The sequence below is a fragment of the Conger conger genome, chromosome 9, assembly GCF_963514075.1.
Source record: "Conger conger chromosome 9, fConCon1.1, whole genome shotgun sequence".
In the NCBI taxonomy this organism is placed as follows: domain Eukaryota; kingdom Metazoa; phylum Chordata; class Actinopteri; order Anguilliformes; family Congridae; genus Conger; species Conger conger.
In genome coordinates, this window is record NC_083768.1 from 57,951,319 (window position 1) to 57,973,836 (window position 22,518).

The 22,518-nt window shown below is 48.2% G+C and overlaps 3 protein-coding genes across 7 annotated transcripts in view; 1 reads left to right on the top strand and 2 right to left on the bottom strand.

The window, feature by feature from the left end:
• Positions 1-2,091, bottom strand: part of zbtb22b (zinc finger and BTB domain containing 22b) — a 6,073-nt gene extending 3,982 nt beyond the window's left edge. Inside the window, exon 1 of one of the 3 annotated variants that reach the window (XM_061253417.1) lies at positions 1,987-2,091. In XM_061253417.1, coding sequence (XP_061109401.1) covers positions 1,987-2,032 — 46 coding nt within the window. In that variant the 5' untranslated portion in view covers positions 2,033-2,091. Of the gene's footprint in view, positions 1-43; positions 148-1,579; positions 1,767-1,986 lie in introns of those variants that run through there. The other 2 variants (XM_061253418.1, XM_061253419.1) reach the window with 2 other exon arrangements.
• Positions 2,092-2,389: 298 nt separating this feature from the next.
• On the bottom strand, positions 2,390-12,120 carry kifc1 (kinesin family member C1). Its single transcript, XM_061253420.1, has 17 exons — positions 12,008-12,120; positions 11,005-11,035; positions 10,704-10,787; positions 10,181-10,277; positions 9,942-9,995; positions 9,733-9,771; positions 9,152-9,356; positions 8,504-8,669; positions 7,705-7,872; positions 7,197-7,316; positions 6,545-6,829; positions 5,922-6,086; positions 5,353-5,491; positions 4,389-4,528; positions 3,953-4,026; positions 3,035-3,110; positions 2,390-2,622 (listed from the first exon to the last, which is right to left on the bottom strand). Exons 1-17 carry the CDS (start codon positions 12,037-12,039, stop codon positions 2,578-2,580), a joined length of 1,920 nt encoding a protein of 639 aa, XP_061109404.1. The 5' UTR covers positions 12,040-12,120; the 3' UTR covers positions 2,390-2,577.
• Positions 12,121-12,208: 88 nt separating this feature from the next.
• zbtb22a (zinc finger and BTB domain containing 22a) lies at positions 12,209-21,951 on the top strand. 3 transcript variants are annotated; one of them, XM_061253413.1, is made up of 4 exons: positions 12,209-13,365; positions 14,550-14,765; positions 15,279-16,182; positions 16,915-21,951. In XM_061253413.1, the coding sequence occupies exons 2-4, from the start codon at positions 14,556-14,558 to the stop codon at positions 18,042-18,044; spliced, it is 2,244 nt and encodes a 747-aa protein (XP_061109397.1). In that variant the 5' UTR covers positions 12,209-13,365; positions 14,550-14,555; the 3' UTR covers positions 18,045-21,951. The 3 variants fall into 3 exon arrangements, with proteins under 3 accessions (XP_061109397.1, XP_061109398.1, XP_061109399.1); XM_061253414.1 differs by having other exon boundaries at positions 12,209-13,159; XM_061253415.1 differs by having other exon boundaries at positions 12,209-12,559.
• The last annotated feature ends 567 nt before the right edge of the window (positions 21,952-22,518 follow it).

Consider the following 22,518-nt stretch of genomic DNA (forward strand, 5'->3'; position numbering starts at 1 on the left):
GTGTTACCAAAAAATTATGCTGTGTGCAGAAAGTATGTTTTACCGTTAGTGACTGTGTGATTACACCTGCTGAGTGTAGGTGTAGGCTATATAACTGTTCGTTGCATTGTAGCTTATACTCGTCGCTTTTGTTAGTTAACTTAGAACTGAAGTATAGCTGGTCCTACAGAGGGCAGGCAGAGGGTCGCTGCAGTAGTGATGTTCCCCTGTTAGATATTTGTTTTCTTCGATTACAGGTCAACCATCCAAGAAAACTGATGTTGACTGGGCAACCATCCATGGATGCCATCTAATCTAGGCCCAGTGTAACCCCTGTGTTTGACCACAAAATTAATGGGTTTCTAATGGCTGCTTGTCCTCCAACACGTCATCGCCAAGGAGATTTTCACGTGATTAAGAACGAATCTTGAGTGACATCATTGGCTAGCGCCAGCCTGTGGTAGTTTCCATAGGAAAACTCAGTGAAGCGCTCTTATGTACAAACGGGTTGCTTTTTATTTGAACATTCTGTCTCCCGTTTACAAAAATTCAGACTCAAAGTCTGTTTTTAAAAAAATAAAAAAATCCCTGCAGACAGACCACTAATTATTAAACGGTTGTTGCGCTACGTTCATTTTTTTAGCTGTCACACTGGACATGTTTAGCTAGGCAATGCAAAAACGTCGCGAAAGGTCATATTAACAAATTAATGAAATAAATTAACTGAATACCAGTTCTATAACGGTGTAACTGACACTATGAACGAGGGTTCACAAAGTTTGTCGTTTTCATACACAACAATGAATGTACAAGCTAACAAGCATCATTAAGGTACGTTAACGTATGGACACCCCAAATATAAGCGGTATTCCGCAAACAGCCACAAAATGACACAATGAATTACTAGCAAATATTTAAGACAACGGTAAAGCACACTTTTACAGACAAGTGTAGGAAACCATGCCTGCGGACAAACCCAATAACACTCGAGACGTAAACCAGCTCATAGCGAACAAAGGGACAAATAAACAGACTCGGAAAAGGTTTCAACAACCAACAATTGGTATGCATTATCGTTTCAACCCAAATGCTATCTATTATTCAGAAACTTGATATGCACATCTGGATCGAAAGTTAGCGAACACGCCATGGCTACGCACTGTTGGCTTCGCTACAAACCAGTCTGATACTCGAGCGGTTACTTGTGGCAGCACAAGTCCAATAATCACACTCCCAAACACTTTGACACAGTAATGCACACGTGCATGAAGCATCTAGCCGACAATAATTCGACATCATCCTGAAGGACTGCACAACGCATTTAGCCAAGGATCCAAATGTTGTGTGCACTGTGCAGCTAGCAAAACTAGCTTCAGCTGACGTGACAGGCAGCTAGCCAGCGAACATGATTGTCGTGCATCAAATGATTTTGAATACAAATTAGGCTAGCTAGACCCAGTCATATTTCAATTCTGAGACCACTACTACCATACTCACTAGTTAGCCAGCTTGTCATTAGACAGTAGCTTGCTAATTAGCACTAGCCAACCATAGCTGGATACGTCTATTGCCTGCTGCCAACGGAATAAATCAAACCTACTTTTCCAATAGACGTTCCCAAACGGTGAAAATAATAGCTGCACGTCCACCGCCACTTCAAACCGGTCCAGGAGCTGTGGCTTCGTTTTATTTTCAACTGGTTGCGACTCCTAAACCTCCCATTATTTTCTGAGATCAGCCGCCGTGCACCGCCTTTAAGGTCCCAGACAGCGCGTTTAGTTGGCCGACTAAAAGGGGCCGGTTCGTCGCGAGCCCAGCACAGAAGAAACCCACTCAGGTGAGGCAAAGCATTAACCCTACAAGCAGCCATTTTGGAAAATTGTTCCGCTAGTTCTGCGTGGGAAAAGCGCCCCAGTTTAGCTTTGGAACCGTTAGCGTATTTTGTAGCTTTTACGGGACACAGAAATTGTAGAAATGTAAAGTATTCCCATCTTAAAATGTATATACATTTTAATTGCTCATGTATTGCCTGCAAAAGGATTACTTGGTCCATATTTCACTTCATTGGTCCATTGCAGTTGTCCAGGTTTCACGTGAAAATGAAGCAAGGGCCATTTTTGGATTCAAATACTTGTCTACACTTTACTGAGCTTGTCTGGTGAATTAGAACCTATTAAATGCTCTCAAAGTGCAAGCCCCGCCTCCTGGTCCTCTTGGCTGGCCGAGCACAGAAAAATATTTGAATCCAAAACCATTTGTCTGGAACACACCTAAGCATGGAACATTTCTCCTGCATGCACCACCGTCAACACTCATTTTGCAAACTGATAAGGGTAAAGGACACACAAATACTGTCACAATATTGTCTTCAGTCAAGGAACGGCTTACAGAACAACCACAAACGCACATGTTTTTATTGAGACTTGGAACGTTTTATTGAAAAAAGGCAACGCTAAATAAGACCAATGGGTATAGCCATTTGAAACACATTTTTTCAATTTCTTCAGTAAAATACCTTTTAAAAAAATAATAAAAGGGGGGTGTGGGGTGGGGAGTTAAAAAGCCACGAAAGCAGGATATTCGTCAGAAAATGGTGCTCTATTTTCGGTTTGCCGACGCAGTCCCTATCACGCAGTCGTTGACCTGAAACAGAACACACACACACACACACCTCCGTTAGCACAAATCTGCACACAAAATCAAATGCCGCCCAATGTTGAGGTGGTCTTCCGCATGCATCCTCCTAACCCCTCAGAGCACCCGTCCAAGGTGAGAAAGCAGGAGGAGGAGCCGCCCTGCCCCCACTAACACAGGCCATTTGGGGCCTACAGCCTACTGCACAGTGCAGAGGTGGGAATCTAAACCACAGCAAGCAGGCACTCCTGATTATGTCCTCTTGTTGCGCCCTCTTCAGAACATTCTAAAAACAGCAGTTGATAGAAATGCACGCTGGAAAACTTATACTGAACCAAGTGAGCTTTTGCGTGAGCTGGAAACACGGCCGCTTTGTCCAGCAGCAGGAACGGACTCGGGGAAGGCCCCGGAGGGTACCCACCTTACTGGCAAACCGCAGGGAGTTCAGGGACTCTCCGAAGCTCTCCACCTCTGGGGCAATGTTGACGAACATCAGGCTGCAGGACAGGCGAGAACAAGTGTGAGTGCCTTTCAGGAATCTCACAGAGCGCCAATGACTGGCCTTCCCACACACACATCAACTGCAGAACGCATCGCAGGCAATTCCACTGTAGTTAGGCCTCAACTGGGCGGCCTGTAGCGTAGTGGTTTGGGTAAATGACTGGGATACGCAAGGTTGGTGGTTCGATTCCCGCTGTAGCCACAATAAGATCCGCACAGCCGTTTGGCCCTTGAGCAAGGCCCTTAACCCTGCATTGCTCCAGGGGAGGATTGTCTCCTGCTTAGTCTACTCAACTGTACGTCGCTCTGGATAAGAGTGTCTGCCAAATGCCAATAATGTAATGTAATGTAACTGTTCATGGTCCTGGTCAGTGACCAAGACTTCAGAGTCAGGACTAGTCCCCCCAAAAAAACAAAAACATGCAAGCAAAAACATCAACTGGCAGTGGAACAAGACCTATTCTATAGGTTGTTACCGATGTAATCTGCAGTTCTCTCCCCAGGCCCATTATATTAAAGGTACAATAGGTAATTTCAGACTTGTAACGGTCAAGAGAGGAATTGCAGCAAGAAAAACCCTGAAACCACAACACTGTTTATCCCACAGTGTCGGTCTGCCAACTGCATATTTTGAAACCCGAATTTAAGGACTATAAACACGGGCAGAGGGTGAGTCAACATGTCAGTGAGCCTTTCTCAATGATAGGAAGTGATTTACAATGGTCTTGTAACAATGTTTTAACACAAAAATCTTACCTATTGTACCTTTAACCTTGTTCAGTACTGGCTACGCTAGGCCAGGTTGAGCTGGGTAAACGGCTGTAGGATGCCTACTTACGTCTTGCTGTTGCCTCCCAGGCAGTTCTGCAGCAGGTAAGTCAGCTTGCAGTTGCGGTAGGGAATGTAACTCTCCTTAAAAAAATTAAAATAAATGAAGTGAGTTAGGGAAATTCCACTGGTCAATGCAGAGAAAATGCTAAATGGACTGCATTTATTGAGCATGTTTATCCAAAACGCTTTATAATGGATGCCTCTCATTCACCAGTTCACACACACATACACATCCTCACACACACGCACTCACGCCAACGGTGATAGGCTGCCATGCAAGGTACCAATCAGCTCGTTGGGAGCGATGGGGGTTAGGCGTCTCGCTCAGGGACACGTCGACACGCCCAGGGTGGGAGATCGAACCGCCTGACGACTGAGCTAATGTCACCCCGAGTGCACGTTTCCGACACGCCCCGCCCCTCGCGTCTAAAGAGACGACCCACCTTATTGGCCAGGGCGGTGATGACGAGGCTCAGGTTGGAGAGGGAGCCGTTGATGGCGGTCATCTCCTTGAACCTCTCGCCCTGCGATTGGCTCTTCTGCAAGCGCTCGCTGCCTGCCAGGTCCACCAGGCACAGAGAGGCTGGACACACAGCAGCACAGTAAGACCAGCAGCACTACAGACCACTACAGACAACCACAGACTACAGACAACCACAGACAACACACCCTGTGACTGCACGCTGCATAGCGGCACACCGCCAGTTTACATCTCCAGTCCCGTGACGACACTTCCATTAGTGCGGCTGAACTCAACCGTGTCATCCATCCATCCATCCATCCATCCATCCATCCATTCATTCATTATCCTAACCCGCTTATCCTGAACAGGGTCGCAGGGGGGCTGGAGCCTATCCCAGCATACATTGGGCGAAAGGCAGGAATACACCCTGGACAGGTCGCCAGTCCATCGCAGAGCACACACACCATTCACTCATACCTACGGGCAATTTAGACTCTCCAATCAGCCTAACCTGCATGTCTTTGGACTGTGAGAGGAAACCCACACAGACACGGGGAGAACATGCAAACTCCACACAGAGAGGCCCCGGCCGACCGAGATTCAAACCCAGGACCTCCTTGCTGTGAGGGGGCAATGCTGCCCACTGCACCATCCGTGCCGCCCAAACCGTGTTATTGTGGGGGGTATTCCGTATTCTACATTCCACAGGACAGTGATGTCATAAAGAAGCCAAGTCGTAGAGCTTAGGGATGGATTTGATTGGAGGAAACCCAATTGCTTCCAGGAAATGGAATCCGATATCACCTGCCAGCAACTTCTGCATAGGAAGTTCTGCGTCTAAAGTAATGTTTAAATATAAAACAACTTATTGGGTCTATACTTTCAGTGGCCCAAAGGGATGGGGGTCGGTAAACGGTCAAGAGAACAGAAAAAAAAGCCCTCACACTTGCACTTGGCCCCTCTTCCCGCGTTCTCTCCCTCGATGTCCAACTGGAAGACGGAGTGTGAGCGGGAGGAGCGGTCGTTCACGTTGGTGCGCGCGGTCGAGCGGTTCTGATTGGCCAGCAGGATCAGGCTGCAGACCTGGGAACGGGGAGACACCAATTGTTTGCGAAACCAGGAAGTCTTGTCAATACGAGCATATTTTGTCGAGGAGACCTGTCCCAAGGACAGTGGAGCAAAGAAATGAATACATTAATCTTTTTCACATTTTTTGTGTTGGTTGAGGTTCTTATCTTGGAGCTTTCGATTTGGTCCACAGTAAAACGATGGCAGTTCAGGTATAAGTATGCATATTTTAGGGTCTAATTGCCATGTTTTTTGTAAAAGAGCTGACCACAGGAGGGGCTAGGGACTTAAATTCATGAATTTTTTTCAATAAAAACGCTAACACGCTGTTTGCTTTGCGAACGTTTTGTGGACATGTTAAGACACTAAATCCAGGAAGAGAAGGCTGGTGCGTGTGGGCCAACTCTTCCCGTTTGGGGTGTTGAGATCGGAGATTGTCCTGTACCTCGTCCTCGGTGGTGACCTTCTGGTAGGTCAGGTTGGTGACGGTGATTTCGGAGCTGGCGGTCTTCTTGATCTCGTGCTCAGGCCTCTTGTTGGGCTTGCCCGTGTAGAGCAGGTCGCGCAGCGTGTCGTTGTAGATCTCCACGAAGCTGGCGACAAACGAGTACTGAGAGAGGGAAGACGCCCGTTAGGATGGGGGGTGTTCAGTCCATTCGGTCAAACGAACAGAAATTCAATTGATGATCCAGCAAAAATCCACAAACAACATTAACCAACTTTAAGGGTGAGGTGAGATCATGATCAATTTTATCGTGTGGACAGGGATCACTGGCCATTTAACAGACATTTTCGTAACAGTAATTAACCCTTTAAGGTGCGAGGTCACAAACGTGCGATTTGGAACGTCCTCAAACTGAACATTCTAACACTGGTGTAACAATGGTTCCGGAACACCAATCTGGAATGTTGAAAGAAACATTCCAATAACCATACTCTTCAAAGAGTCGAAGGGTTAAAAGGTTAAAGGGCACACCCCCCCACCCCAATGGACTCCGGACCCTGACGGGCGCCCCCGCAGGCGGGCTCTGGCTCAGCGGTTGCCGGGGGAGACGGTTGCCGGGTTACCTGCCAGCCCTGCGGGGCGAGGTTGCGTGCGGCCCGGAACACCTGCTGCACGGCGCGCGGGATCATGCCCTGGGCCTCGTCCGCCTCGCCGCCCTCCATGGTGTGCGTCTTCCCGCTGCCCGTCTGCCCGTAGGCGAAGCAGCACACGTTGTAGCCGTCCAGCGCGGACTGCACCAGCAGGGAGATCTCCTCGAACACGGCCTCCTGGGAGGCCTGGGGCCCGAACACGCGGTCGAAGCTGAAGCTGTAGCTCTTCTGCGTGTCCTCGCTGCGGCCCGTGTGAGACTGCGGGAGAGACACGCGCACACACACGCGCACACGCACACACACCACATACACACACACGCGCACACACGCACGCACACACACCACATACACACACACACATGCACACACACACCCACATGCACACAAACACACGCGCATAAACACACACGCACACACACAGCGTGACTCATAAGATGAGTGTAGTGTAATGGTTCGGGAACTAAAGGTTCAGTTGTCAGTGAGCCTCATTAGAGGCTGAATTAGAGTGAACCGTGCAGGATAAAGCTTGGGTGCATGTATTACTTATTATTTTTATTTTATTTATTATTATATATTTTTTAATGACCAGAGTTTGTGATGCAGGAATGCGTGCGCACTGCGTTACCTCCTCGGTTTTGGCCAGTTTCAGAGCCGTGTTGTCATGGGCAGGGAACTGGATGTGGTCCATGCAGGACTGGCTGACGGGCAGCAGGGGGCGTACTCTGCAGAACACCCTGATGTTTCCCTGCAACCAGGAGAGGAACCGGTCAAACTCTTCCTCTCTCTACACATCTTTCCCTCAATACCTTTTTTTGTGTTTTTTTAAAATAAATCAGCAAGCAACAGACCTGCATTGATAGATGCATGAAGGCATATTTTAAAGTTTTCCCTGTGGTTCTCTCAAGTCTTTTTAAATATTAATTTTCGAGAGAGACAGAGAGGTAGAGACAGAGAGAGGAAGAGACAGAGAGGTAGAGAGACAGAGACAAAGAGACAGAGGTAGAGAGACAGAGACAAAGAGGCAGAGAGAGACAGAGAGGCAGAGAGAGAGAGGGAGAGAGACAGAGGTATAGAGAGAGAGAGAGAGGTAGAGAGACAGACAGAGAGACAGAGAGGGAGGTAGAGATATTGACCTTGAGCTCCTGAATGGTGTTGTGCAGTTTCCTGCGCTCCATCTCTCCGCTGTAGATCTCCTCAGCCTGCGAGGCCACCTGCTCCTGCAGACTCCTCACAGTCTCCTGCGCCTCCTTCAGACACTCCTGGCAGCGGCTGAGCGAGGAGCTCCGCACAGAGAGCTGGGTCTGGGGAGCAGAGCCACCGTTACACACGCGCCACTCACAAACAGACACACACACACACACACACACACAGCCACCGTTACACACGCGCCACTCAGACAGACAGACACGCACACACACGCGCGCACACACACAGCCACCGTTACACACGCGCCACTCACAAACAGACAGACACACACACGTGCCACTCACAGACACGCATGCGCCCGCGCGCACACACACACACGCACCACTCACACACACGCGCGCGCGCGCGCAAACACAGACACACACACGCGCGCGCAAACACAGACAGACACACACACACACACACGCACCACTCACAAACAGTCACTCACAGACACGCGCACACACACACACACGCACAGTCACTCACAAACACACACACCCAGACACTCACATAAACACAGACACACACACACAGTCACTCACACAGACACGGAGAGCTGGGTTTATGGACGACCACAACCAGTTACACACATCTCGCTCCCTTAATTACAAGTTTGGCAAGTCAGTTTTTATTATTTTTTTATTTAAACTGGACCTCCTTTTCGATTTAGACAAAGGGCAGCGTTGCTATTCCCGTCATGCAGTTGCGGTTTGCCTGGGATAAATGTTTGTGTTTCATGGTTACCTGCACGTTGGCGAGCTCAGACTCCAGGCTCTTCCTCAGGGCCAGGAGGGCGCGGTGCTGATCGTCCAGCAGGGCCAGGTCCTTACTCAGACCGTCCCTCTCCTGAGTCACCCCCTCCAGCTGCTCCCGCACCTGCCGCAGGTCCGCCAGCTCCCTCTCGCTCACCCTGCAGAGACCGCATGTCCCATGATGCCTTTCTCCCACACCCGCTTCCTGATATCCGTATGACGCTTCCGTGAAGTTGTGACATCACGATGCGCTCGAGTGCTTCAGCGCGGCCCGCCTTAAGAGCCTGAGCGAATCAGAGCGCTCGGCACAGACGGCCTTCAGTTTGATGGTGCTAGTCAACCAATCAGAACAGAGGTTAATTTATGTTAAATGAGCCTTAAAGATACGGTCACTAAAAACAGTCTGTTCTTGGTAAAGCTCATAAGAGGCGCTGGAGAATGGACATGTGTAACTTGATAGGGATTGTCGTTTCGGTACTTTAAAAAAACCCACACTTCTAATGTATATCAGGGCATAAAATAAAGCACTAGAAAGGTGTAGAATATGGGACCTTTCAGATGAAAACAGAACGAGCAGGCCTCAGCAGCTCTCGTGCCCCACGGCTGAGGACCCCAAAATACCCCCGCCCAGCCCTCGCACCTCAGCTTCTGCCTCAAGCCCTGCATCTCCTCCTCCATCTGTGCCTCCCTCTCCTGGGACCGCACCACGCACTCCTGCAGGCCCTGGTTCTCCTGGGTTGCGGCTTTGGCCCGGGCCTGGTACAGGTGCACCTTGGTCTCCATGTCGCTCACCTTCCCCTTCAGGTCCCAGGCGGGACGGCGGGACCCGCCGGTGCCCGCAGGAGCTGAGGGGAACGCGCGCCACGTACGGTGGTAAAACAGTAGTACAGCAGCCATTTTGATTGAACCTTGATGGTCCTTATTCAACCAGAGTGCCATTTGGCACTCTTGAGATGGTACAGTAGTTACTTTTAACTGTCATATGGCACTCTTGGGACCATCCATACATACAAGCACAACTTTAGTCAGAGCAAAACCCTAATAATATAAATAAAACCTTTATTTATTTATTTTAGTTTCTTAAATCGCCTCATTACATCGCATCTTAATGAAGCTCACCGCATACTCGCTCAGCTTCTTTTCAACAAGGTCACTGCACGAATTAGGACTCTCACACTGCACGCTCAACACATGCGAGGAACGAACCTGAATCCGTCTTACCTGGCTTTGTCACAGAGGCGATCGGCCGCTTTTGAACAACTGAGGGTGGGGAAAGAGACCCGAGTTAGAAATTCGCCTGAGAACAGCTCAGGGCTCACAAACCAGGCATAGATTCAGATATCTGGATGCAGTCATTTGCCCCCATTTCCCCTACAGAACGTAACGGGCGCAGCGTTGACTCAGCCCAAACGAGCGCGGTGTGGACTCACCTTTGGTGGGACCGGCAGCTACGGTCGCAGCTCGAGCGGGCCGGAGGGACTGGCCTGTGGGACAACGACCAGACCAGCCATCAGCGAGGAGTCATCAACAGCCCAGTTACAGGGGACTAAAACAGCCAATAATCCCCATCCACAAACCGATATTTCCAAGGCCAGCTCGTACAGAGCAGCCGGCACGACGCAGAGAACAGCATCGGTAATGAGGCGTGGAGTGCCGGAGCGCCGCTCACCTGCATTCCGCTGCTGCGCGGCCGCAGGACGGCGCGCGGTGCCCGCCACGCTGACCGCCGGCTTCACGGGCTCTGGGTCCACTTTCCGCATCTTCTTCTGCGGGCGGGGACAAACGGTTGCGCACAGTGAATGTCATTTCCCGACAATTCGCAGCGACGAGCAGCTAGTTTGAGAGAAAATACTAAAGTCCTTTTTTAATTAATTTGTTTTATTCCCACATGCATAACTTAATTTGCCAGGATTCTGCTTGAATCTTCCTGGATTACTTTAGTAGATTCCAAACCGTTAGCTAAACCTGCTCGTTTTGTATGGTCTGTTGGACACCATTCCGTAGTCAAATTTCGTGTGTATGTGAGCACGCTTGGCCAGTGAAGCGGATTCTGATCCAAGTGATGTCCAGATTGGACATCATTGCACAGGAGCTCATTGCACTCAAATTCCACACACAGGGGCGTGCTCCTACTACACGCTGGAAGGACAACTGATGTAATAAACATTTATTAATATTTTATGCATATTTACCTGAGCTGGCTGCTGTTCGTAGCTTTCGGTGCTGCTGGTAAGAGCCCTCTTGGCTGAAATTACAGGCAGCCGCGAACCAGTATTCTGGAGGAACGAAAGTCATCCGTTAGGGACGTTATGCAGCTAACTCGGGAGTCAAGACGGAATGGACTACAGCACTGATAAAAACACAGTAGACTCGTGTTAAAAATATTTTCAGACACATTTGGGCCGCAGGCTAAAATAAGAAAGGGCTGCGTTGAAATATCTCAAACACAAGTTAAAACCGGAGGGGGACAATCAGCTGACCAGATAAACTCACCTCTTTGTTCATTTTGTTCATGTTGGAGTCCCTGAAATACATTTTTAAAAAAGGACAAATTGCCTGAGATTCAGTTTCATAGCTGCACAAGAACAAAACCCTGTCACCAAACACACCCATTGAGCCAAATATAAAAACACAAAGCAACTATAGCTAGCTACATTGGCTTGCCATTTGTTGATGTAGAGTGGCCTCAGTAAACAATCAGAGCATGCTAGCTAACCTCACAGTTGAAATTTAACAAAACTTGGCTAAAGTGTTAATCTTAATCATGCACTGCGAAATATTTGAGCCAAGTTAAACAACTGATGCAAATTAAAAACTAGCTACATAAACAAGTTGGTTGCATCTCGGGCAATTAACTCACCATCTCCTTGCCAACAAGACTAGTCAGAAAAAACGTTACAGCAATAAAACGAGTAACGTTCAGCGCTTGACATTTGACTTTGCCAATGAAGTGAAGTGGCATTAGAATTACAACAGATCGGAACTGTGTCTTTGCTATGCCATGGTCATGGTCCGTTATACATTACAATAGTTAGCTTGCTCCGCTAACGATACAGCAAACCAAATCATTTCGTACTGTAGCCTTTCGTAAGTTAGCTAGCTAACTACACCCTTCCAGCCTGGAATTTTAGATGGCTAGATAACATTAACGAGCTGGATAACGTTACACTCGTTTGCGAAACCATTTGCCGGCGTGCACCAGACAGCTTACATTAACCGGATTAACGTCAACTGTTAAATTGCCAAATTATTCTAGTTAGCTAGCTAAATAGTTAGTTGACGTTATGGACTCTCCACTCCAGAAAGTTAACTTAGCTAAAAGTTAGCTAGCAAGCTTGGTGTCGTGCTGAGAAAAAACTATTTAGCGATCAGCATCACTACACGGAGATGGCTTAATTATTACTTGGAAATATATATTTTAAAAAGCCCCCTAGTTGATAATAAAATAAATGACTATACGCATTTATTTTGCTTATCCAATGAATTCCCCGCTTACCTCCAAAGTTGATCAGCCAGAGCTTCGCGCATTCGCGGCCGTTTGAAATTTCAAACAGAAAACATTTTACGCAGCTTCCGACCTTTGCAATACGACTGGTCTAATTTGACCGTCAGTCATCTATCTCCACCCATCATTTCGGGAACAGCCAATGATATTACAATACATTTACAAACTACCCAATCAGGAAAGAGGGCTGTAATTCCAAACATTTTAAAAATATAATCCGATTGGTTCGTTTTTTTCTGACAAAAAAAAGAAAATAGAGCATTTTTTTGTGACAAACGTGTAATAAAAATTATTATTACAAATTCAATCGATCAATTATTTGCCACACTTTTTATGAAACTGTCCATAACATAGACCTTGTTTTGAGACTGTGTTCAACAACGATTATTTGCTAGTTGTCCGAAATATTAGCGTTGGTGGACTCGATTGCCCTCCCTCTCCACAGGTTTTTGCTGGGGTTTTGGTCAGAGAGCTGGGATGGCCATGAGCTTGAGATATTAAAGGAAGGAGTTTCTTCTCTGGCTTCAGTCGCTTGATTCTGTGGTCAGTTAACCGTTTTGAGGGTCTGGGGAACGCGTTGGACCATTGTCCTGCTAAAATAACCAACCACGACCAAGTTTTAGCCTGGCTGTGACTGCTTGTTTTCGCTAGCTAATAAACTTACGCCTTCTGTGCCCTTAGTTCATTTTTGGTACTATCTACTTAATTTGTTTGTAAGATGTAGCTATGTATTTTTAATACGAGTCAAAATGTGTAACGTAAATATACAGTCGTAGATGCAAATAAAATCCCATGCATTGTAGAATGCATTTCAGCGTGTATTCATTATGTTCACGTTTTCTTGGTTGACAATTAAACGTACATCTTTTGCAAAGACATATCCAACAAGATGTTAGCATAAACAGCCTACATGTTTAACATATCGCTAACTGAAAGCAGGAGTTTAGCTCTGAATTATCTGCCACTGATTTCACTGCGCATCTATTTTGCACCTTTGGTCGTTTAGCTATAGCTAGAGCAAGCAGCTCGTTTAAAAATGAATAATTTCCTTGGGGACCTGGCTAGCAAGACAACTTTTCACACCCAACACCCACCACTGCTCTCTGTGGAAATGGGCGATATCATCTGAGTCAGATAGCTGAGGTACGGCTAGCTAGCTGGCTACTTGAATGTTCGAAAACAGAGTGGGCTATGTGGGTAGAACTACAGATGTGCAATTCCAAATTATTTCTGTTTTGCTGGGGTTAAAACTATCATCTTTTTGCCCGGGTTCATCGGCGTGTTAAGCATATCGGGATATTAGAAATTCTGATTTTATATTCGCATTCCGTGAGGATTTCCATAAAAAGGTATGTTTCACATTGCAAGCTAGCAGCTAACGTTAGCTAGATGGATAGCTTACAAACCCAGTTTTGTTGTTAGCTAATTTAGCTTATCATCAAGGATAGTTAGGAAGAATTTCGTTGTACAACTCGTCAAATTCACTTTTTGATCACTGTTCTTCGGTGTGTTATCGAAACGTAGACTAACTGTAACCTGGAGTTTTCCGAATCCATTAGCTGGTTAGCTAGCTATCACATTCCTTTTACTCGCTTTTCTGGCCATTATAGCTAAGCTAATTGGTCAAGTTTATTTCCACTAGGTAGCCACTTCACTAATAACATCGAATTGGGCACATGGAGCTACATCGCAACAGTCGGGAACTGACATATTTTCAAACTAGTTTGACTAAGGCCTTTTGTAAGGGTTAAATCCTGGGACTCGAGTGGAGCATCAATCCGGTGGATAAGATGGTTAACGTAGCTATAATTACGCTATGAAAACTCTTTATTCCTGTATTATTTGTATCTAACGGATCGTTAAGGGTGATGTTCTCAACAGTTACATCGATTAAATGTCAAAACGTCTGCCTGGTACGTTATGTGCTAAAATGGTAAAAAGTTACAACAGCTTGTCACATAGAGCTTCTTTCAGTGTAGCAATATGATATGCGGGTGTCCTAGTCGGTAGAGATAACGTTTTGTGGATCCCCTAGGCGGACATGCATTTGTAAGCTTTCTAGTCGTATTACAACCTCATTTATATTTCACTGGCTGTCCAGATATTTTATTCAAAATTGTATTTTATTCGTATCATTCTAAAATTAAGAGCAGTTCTACCAGCTGCAATTATCTAATGAGAATTCACAAACATGCGAACTAATATCTTGTATACAGACAAGGACATTCTCCCCCCACTGCTGTTGTGTGTTTTCCTTAGGTTTAAGTGCTGAATGTTTCATTGGCTGACATAAAAATGCTTAATTTTAGGGACTATCGTGTTGTGTGAGGTTTATTTTCTTTTCTTTTTTTTTCTTTTTCTTTTGCATCTCAGCGACACTTGCTTAGTAGGAAAGGTAGAGCTCTAAAATCCTCAGTTTCAGTTTGTTTTCAACTCGTGTCAATGGTGCCAATGGAGATAACTTTGCCGTATACCTCACTGAGGAACTGAAAAATCAAGAAATAAGCTCTATCAAACCCTGTTCCTCCCCCAGCCGAACATGGATCAGGACTGCAGCAGTGCCTCTGGCGCCCCCGGTGGCTCGGTGGTGCAAGTGTGCTTCCCCAGTGTGCGAGCGGCGGTGCTGGACAGTCTGAACCGGCAGAGGGAGGAGGGCAGACTGTGTGACCTCTCCATCCAGGTGCAGGGCCAGGTGTTCAGGGCCCACCGCTGCGTTCTGGCCGCCTCCTCGCCCTACTTCCACGACCAGGTCCGCCTCTCCGTCTGTATCGTTCTGTCTGTGCATCAGCCTTTCACATAACTGCGCCTCATTGTGTGTGAGTGTGTGTTTGTGTTTATCAGTCCTGTTACTCACTGTTGATGGTTGTTCCACTGCTTCCCTGGGTCACACAGTGGTGGTATGTCAGGGGTGATTGCAGCTAAAGAATGGCCTGTGACTGGCCATCCTGCCATATTTATAGGATGTAAAAAAATATATATATATTTTTTTTAGTGTAAGCTGTTGCTCCAGGCCTCCAGCCAAGAGCAGTGCCTGAACACCCGCCTCACACTCTCTCGAGTCCTGCCCATTGCGTACAGTTACTTTGATTATCAGTCGAGGTTTCAGTTCTTGAGTATCTTCAGTTTGGTGTCATGTTTGGTGGCAAAGGATGGCACTCTGCAGCTTAAAAAAAAGTAAATAAATTCTAAGCTAGTCTATTGCTCTCTCCATATCTCTCTCTCTCTCTCTCCCTCTCCCTCTCCCTCTCCCTCCCCCGCTCAGGTGCTGCTGAAGAACGTCACCACCGTCTCACTCCCGGCGGTGATGGACCCGCTGGCGTTCGAGAGCGTCCTGGGCTCCGCCTACACGGGCCAGCTCAGCATCGTGCGCGACGACATCGTCAACTACGTGACGGTGGCCAGTTTCCTGCAGATGTGGCACATCGTGGACAAGTGCACCGAGATCCTGAAGAGGCCCAGGGCTGCCGGGGCTGCCGGGGGTGCCGGGGGCGGTAACCCCCAAAACGCCCCCTCCAGGCAGCAGTCCCCCAGCAGCACCGACTGCCTGTATCTGGAGAGGGAGCGGGGCGACAAGCTCCGGGGGGCGGAGCTTAAGGAGAGGGACCGGGGGCAGGACCAGTGTCACTCGCTGCCTCCGCTGGCGTCGTGGAGGCGGCCCCAGCAGCTCTCCCGGTGGGGGAGGCCCCGCCCGCAAGCCCAGGCCGACCTCCCCCCTCCGCCGGCCGGCGTCCCGCAGCCCCCTGCCGACTCGCAGCTGGACCCCAACGCGGGGGCCGAGAGCGACTACTCCAGCTGCGAGGAGGTGTGGCTGCCGGGCAGCAGCAAGGCCAGCCCCCACGCGCACGACGCCGCGGGCCACGCCCACAGCAGGGCGGGGCTGGAGCACGGCGTGGGCGCCGCCCACTGCCCCGGCGGCCCCCCGGCCGAAGCCGGCCGCCTGAGGGCCAGGATGAGGCCCAAGGGCCCCGCCCCGGAGGACTTCCAGAAGGTTCTGGGGAGGGGGCGGGAGCGGGGGGGCGGGGACGTGGAGGAGGGGGAGGGGCTTGCGGGAAGGCAGGAGGAGCCCAGGAGGAAGAGGGAGAGAGGGACGGAGGCGGACGAAGGGATGGGAGAGGTGCCGGCGGCGCCAGGAGGCATGGCCGGGACGGAGAGGGCGGGACATTCCGGTGAGTCGCACGAAGTCGCCCGATAAAACTCGGGGCTCCTCAGCCCTGGTCTGCTGGAGGTCTGCCGGCTCACATGTTCACCTGTAAGGGCACCCTGATATCAGTCTGATCCCTGTGCCTTCAGTTTAGGGTCAAGACTGAAAATTGTCTTTTTGCTCTTTGTTTGGGCCCCCAGGCCCAGGAAAATATTGTATAATACAAAACCTCACAGGCTTTTGCCCCCCCTAGTTCTGCCCCTCGCCTCTGGAACTCCCTCCCTGTTGACCTTAGAACTGCCCCATCTACTGATGCTTTTAATCCAGGCCTTCCTTTAAATCTTTTATTTTTTTCTCATCACTTTTTTAAAAGCGTTCTGATATCTGTCACCGCAAATGAGAAGCACTATATAAATGAAATGTTATTATATTATTGTTCCAGGCTGGGGAATAAGAAATGTTTAGGAATGGCTGGATGTAGTGTGGTGTCAGACAGCAGTGGGTAAGTTGGTGCGATGTGGAACAGAATGAGCACATGGATGCGTGGCTTGGGTTTGGGTCAGTTCTGTTTAAGTTCAGTCAATTCAGGAAATTAGCTGAATTTCAGTCACCGGAATTAAGCAACGAGCATTATGCTTTTCTTCTTTCCAGTTACACCGGTAACCAATTTCCCTTTTTAATTTCCGTAAGTGACTGAATTGAAATGGCCCCTCTTGGCGGGGGTGCAGCTGGGTCATACCTCTTTGTCTTCCTGCAGGAGAGTACCCCACGAGCGTGTACCATGGAGATGAGGGCGAGGCTCTGGACGTCCGGGGCCATCCCGAGGGGGTGCAGAAGGAGGCGAGGGGTGCCGAAACTCGGCCCCCCCATGGGCCGGAGATAGAGGCCGCAGTCCCCGGGCCCTCCTGCCCGGGCCCGGCCCTCTCCGGCCGGATGCAGTGGCAGGCGAGCCCCTGGCTTCAGCCGGCCGGCAGGGCCGTGGACGGGGAGGAGGAGGACGAGGAGGAGGAAGAGGAGGAGGCGGACTTCGGTCGTTTCGCGGACGGGAGCGGCCCGTCGTTCGGTGGCCAGACGTACGACGAGATCGAGGACGGCACGGGGCAGGTTTCCCAGAGGCCTCTGGTCCCCACCTCGCCTACCGACGATGGCGACTACCTCCTGGGGCCTCCGGAGCTCAGCTGGCCGCCGCCCAACATCGCCCCCCAGGGGCCTGGAGGTGCACTGCCGCCCGGCCGCCACCTGTCCCCGTCCTCGGCCCAGTTCCCCCCTTCCTCCTCTCCCCCGGTCCCGTCCTCCTCGTCCTCCTCCTCCCTCTCACTCGCCGGCGCCCCCTACACGGGCAAGGTGCACTTCTGCCACTGCGGCAAGGCCTACACCCTGAAGAGCATGCGGGACCGCCACGTCAAGATGCAGCACCTCAACCTGCGCCCCTTCGCCTGCCCCGTCTGCGCCAAGACCTTCAAGATGAAGCACCACCTGACCAAGCACCTGAAGACCCACGGCGGCCTGCGGCCCTACGAGTGCGGCCTCTGCGGGAAGAAGGTGATCTGGCGCGACAGCTTCCTGCGGCACCAGGCGCGCTGCGAGCGGCTGGCCGCCACCGGCATGGCGCCCGGTTACGACGCTTCGGTCGCCGGGGGCAACGCCCCGCCCGGCAACGAGCTGGACGACGGCTACGGCTACGGCTTCGAGGAGGGGGAGGGGTTCCTGGCCGAGGCGGGGCAGGTGAAGGTGGAGGAGGCGGACTTTCAGGGGGAGGCGGAGCCTGTCGCCATGGGCGGCTTGCTGGAGGGCGTGTCGGTGGGGGCCGGTCTCGGTTTGGGGCCCGAGTCCCGGACCATGGGCACTCGGGGCATGAAGGAGGAGGAAGGGGAGAGGTACAGTTGAGTTTAGAGAGGGGGCGCGAGGGAGAGTGGCATCCCTGTCTGTGTGGCCATTGTTCCAGAGTGCGTTTTATTTACTAAGGTAGGCGCAAGCAGCTGTGGATGCTCAAGTGGAGTGGAATCCCTCTCTGTCTAATGCGCCCTACGAGCCCTGCAAATGGCATCCTTTTTTTTTTGTTTACTTTAAGACAAATGCAGGTGATCCAGACTCCCAATATTGAATTATCTTGAGTGTGTACATAGCCTTGCGTTAATTTGTGTGTAATCCAGCATTTCTTTGGAAGAATAACAAGAAGTGGATTCTGGGGCCTGTTGAATAACGGTACTGATCCCCCGCTAACCTCATCCAATAGAACCTGGAACACTGGAAGACCGCTCCGGAATCTCTTCACCAACATTCCGTCAGCTGCAGCTGGGCTGAAACTGGACTGCGCGGTTTTTAATTGGCCAACGAGACTGCGCTCCACTGACAGACGCGTATAAGCGCGGTTTTTAATTGGCCAACGAGACTGCGCTCCACTGACAGACGCGTATAAGCGCGGTTTTTAATTGGCCAACGAGACTGCGATCCACTGACAGACGCGTATAGGCACTCAGTCCTTGGGCTCAGGTGGGCGTTTGCAGTTTTAGTCTGTAAAAATAAACGTTTGCACAAGATGACACGAGAGGCAAGCACCACCACGGTATCCTGGTACCCGAAGTAATTATACGTTTTTACTAAGTTTTTTAAATGAGGTGGAGTGTCAGTGGCGAGTTTTTGTGGTAGCTAGTTTTCCACGCCACACTTTCACGGTCTGATTTGTACGTTTTTTTATCAAGGGAAAAAAAGTATTGCATTTTGCAGTTCAGTTCTGAACTATGAAACATCTCTGGCTCCAGAAGGCCCTCTAACGCATGAAACTGCAGAGAGCACACGGAAGCTGTGAAAGGAGTGGCCATCTTGTGAATATTTTAAGGTTGTTTGTATCCCTCAGCGCTGGCAGTACCTCCTCCCACCCCAAAGCAGTGCCTGGGGGTTCAGTCATTGGCCGAAGAGTTCATATTGTGAATGAGAACAGTTAAAACAGTTTTATTCTTTTTTTTTTCCGTTTCACTGCCATGCTGTTCTTTTAATAATGGTGGTGGACTGTGGTGTTCGTGCGGGAGTGTGATCTTACATTTGACTCCACTCCTCCTAACTGTTGACTAAATGCAGGTGGTGGTAATGATTCCGTCCAACAATTTGTGAGATTAAACCATCATCTCAGTAAATGGTGAGATAAAATATACTGAAGAGCCGCTCGGCTCTGGCTACCACAGCCAAGATGGTGGGCGGTGGGTGATTCTGGGGATCCCCCCCCCCCTCCTCCAGGCCCCACTTCTTCATACAGATGACGCCCTTGCCAATATCATGTCTAGTACCGGCCCTTGTATCTTGTATGTACTATATATGGTGCCCTGGATTGCATAGTACCATGGGGCTTTTTCAGTCTTGACTCCAGTCCCTTTGAACAGAATTATACATGCTAATTACCAAAGACAAACAACTAAAAAGTAAAAACAGTAAAAGGAAAAAAAAAAAATGAAAGTATTTTCTTTGGGTTAGATAATGCTGTATATATATTTTGTACTATCTAGTTACCTGCTGTACGAGTGCGGTTCACTGAGGCAATTCTATTTATTGACAAATCGCTCACTTTCATGTGCTCCTATCGTAGGTTAATTTGCATTATTTTCTTCTTTTTTTTTAATCGTTCGGTGGAACCATTAGCAATCAGGCGCCGTCAGAGGGCTTCTCCGGAGAAATTACGAAACGAGCCGTTGAAGGAACAGTTTACCTCGCGCGCCTATGGCGGCCAATTATCAGTTTGGCGATAAAACGCAAACGGCCCATTTCGGCGATTTGGATGAAATCGCTCTCCGATTCCGGAACAACCTCAAACTGCTCAGGGCACTCCGGAGTGTCACTCTGCAGTCGTTAAAAGCCTTATTATTATAAAGCGGGCGTCTCAAACTCCTGGAGGGCCACAGCGTCCGCTGGTTTGGATTTGGGACTTGGTGTGCAGACTCAGATCGATGGCTTAAATTAAGCACTTGAATCCAGGAAGACGTGAAAACCAGCAGGCACAGCGGCCCTCCAAGACTGAGTTTGAGATCCGTGTTCTAAACCGAATGTGATGAAGTGGCTGTTCTTATTCTATTTATTCTTTTGAGAGATGTTTTTGAATATGGATAATGTACATACTTGAAGGGAAATTTGTGATATTCGTCTGTTGTAATTATTATCATTATTTGGTGCTTCTCATATGAGAAGTCGGTGAAACTAGGAACTCAACACTTTTGCCTATAGGAGGTGGAGACTTATCTTTCACCCAAAAGAGTGACACATGTCACAAGTGAACTTGTGAATATCAGATTATGGTGTGAAACTGTATCGCTTGATTGATCTGGCTTGGCTGTTCTGACCACATACATCTTATATTCATTTTTCTAATTGCTAAAATGTAATTGTACATACGACTTTATGTTTTGTAATAAAGAGCTCTCATAACTAGGCCTGGGTCAAATATGTATTTGAAATACTTTCTCTTTTAGTGTTGTAATTGCATTTGGCGATCCCTGAAAAGTTTCCAAAAAACACGTTCCAAACCAAAGATCTGGAATAATAGAATTGAACATTGATTAAAATGGGTGGTGATATTGAAATTGCAATATGCAATTTTACTACAATACAACTGCTGTCATTCGTAAGATTGTTAAATGATTGGAATGATTAAATGATTGAGAGCTGAATAGTTGGTCTGGCCATCCTTGCTCGTCCCTTCGTTTGAAGTAAAGTATTTAAAATAAATAAAAGCGATAGTGGGACCATGTGTACGTTCAGTCCTCCCTCCTAGACTGAGTTGTCGGAAGATCTGCCTTGTTATGGTTTCTGACCGTTCCCTCCGCTCGTATGAAGCGCACAGCTGTGTTCAGTGCCTGCTGCACCTTTTTGGATGAAGCGGTGTGAAGACTGGACTTAATCGTGGATTTGTGTCTTAGTCACGATCTCACCGTACCGTGGCTCTCAATGTGACGTGGCGGTTTGTCACATTACGTTACATTAATGGCATTTTGGCAGACGCTCTTATCCAGAGCGACGTACAGTTGATTAGACTACGCAGGAGACAATCCTGCCCTGGAGCAATGCAGGGTTAAGGGCCTTGCTCAAGGGCAATATACATATTTATTCATCTCAATGAATCGCAAGCCTGTTTCATCCTGAAGTCAGCGTGTTATTTATGAACGTTTTCAAAAATACACAAAATATTCTGAAAAGGCTAAGAACCCCCAGCAGTCTCCCCTGTTTGCGAATCTGGGTTAAACCCGGGGCGTCTATAAACATATTTGATCATTGTAACTGAATAATGAAACATGCACTTATAACTCTGTAATGACCTTCTCAGCCACAGCTCTTGCGTTATGATCTTTATGTTGACGTGTTTTTTAAGAAGGGGGATACACTTGCATTCACACTTTTAAGGCCGATTTAAATGGCAAAGAAAGGACTTTTTTCTTTCTTTCTTATTTTAATCGCATATGGAAACAATGATAGAAGAAATGAGTGAGGAGTTTTTGGAAATTTGTCAAATATTGTAATAATCGGGAAAACTACACCGGAGCACCTAAAGTGGGCCTTGTAGAATCCGTGTTCGCTGTACTGAATTGGCTTACTTGGATAGAAGTTGTGACATGGAATTGGAGGGCAGAACACGCTGTTTTACACCTGCTGTCTTGATTCACGTGGGTCCATTATGTACTGTACAGTGTATAACAGGGAGAGCAGAATTAAAATGGCGGAGAGGTCTGTCGTCACCTGCGATGACTACACTTTCTTAATGACTGTATTGGGGCATTGAGTAAACTCTGTAAATAAATATAAAACAATTAAACATGGTTTTATTCATCTTTCTTTTCTGTGCCATTGTAATGTTTCTCACCCAGAAGAATACATTTGCTTGTATGGACAAACTTGTTTGTGGGCAGCTCTGACTGACGTTGATGTACCTCCTGATCGCATCTACTTTCTAACAAGTAACGGTTTTGCATTAACGCTCCATTATTTTTAAAAATGGAATTTAAACTGAGTGTCCTGCCCATGTGTGGACATTAATGTTGCAGTGGGTAATTTTCGGAAGGATACAAGCAGGTGGGTTGTGAAAGAAAGCCCTGTTGATGTATCCAGTAGCTATAGCATCTCTCCAGCCATCCAGCCTAACCTGTCATAAACCATTATTACAAATGGGTCATAGCGTGAATAGCTCCAAGGCCTGCCTTATTTTCGCCCCGTAAGTATAGCCTACATTTATTTATTTTTATTTTTTAATTTATGTAGCTACTTATTCATATATTTTAATATTGCAAGTACATAGGGCAAACGTTCATAAAGAAAAATAAATAGGAAACAATACAGGGAATGTGTTTTAGGTATACATTTTAGATTTAAAGTTCCCAAGAAC

Bases quoted from the DNA above. Each gene is read 5' to 3' on its own strand.
- zbtb22a (XM_061253413.1), top strand. From the start codon at position 14,556: ATGGATCAGGACTGCAGCAGTGCCTCTGGCGCCCCCGGTGGCTCGGTG. The intron at 14,766-15,278 runs GTCCGCCTCTCC...TCCCCCGCTCAG, and splicing joins CGCCCTACTTCCACGACCAG to GTGCTGCTGAAGAACGTCAC. The intron at 16,183-16,914 runs GTGAGTCGCACG...GTCTTCCTGCAG, and splicing joins GGAGAGGGCGGGACATTCCG to GAGAGTACCCCACGAGCGTG.
- kifc1 (XM_061253420.1), bottom strand. From the start codon at position 12,039: ATGCGCGAAGCTCTGGCTGATCAACTTTGGAG. The intron at 11,036-12,007 runs GTAAGCGGGGAA...AATGTATTTCAG, and splicing joins CTGGCTGATCAACTTTGGAG to GGACTCCAACATGAACAAAA. The intron at 9,357-9,732 runs GTAAGACGGATT...CGTTCCCCTCAG, and splicing joins CGCCTCTGTGACAAAGCCAG to CTCCTGCGGGCACCGGCGGG.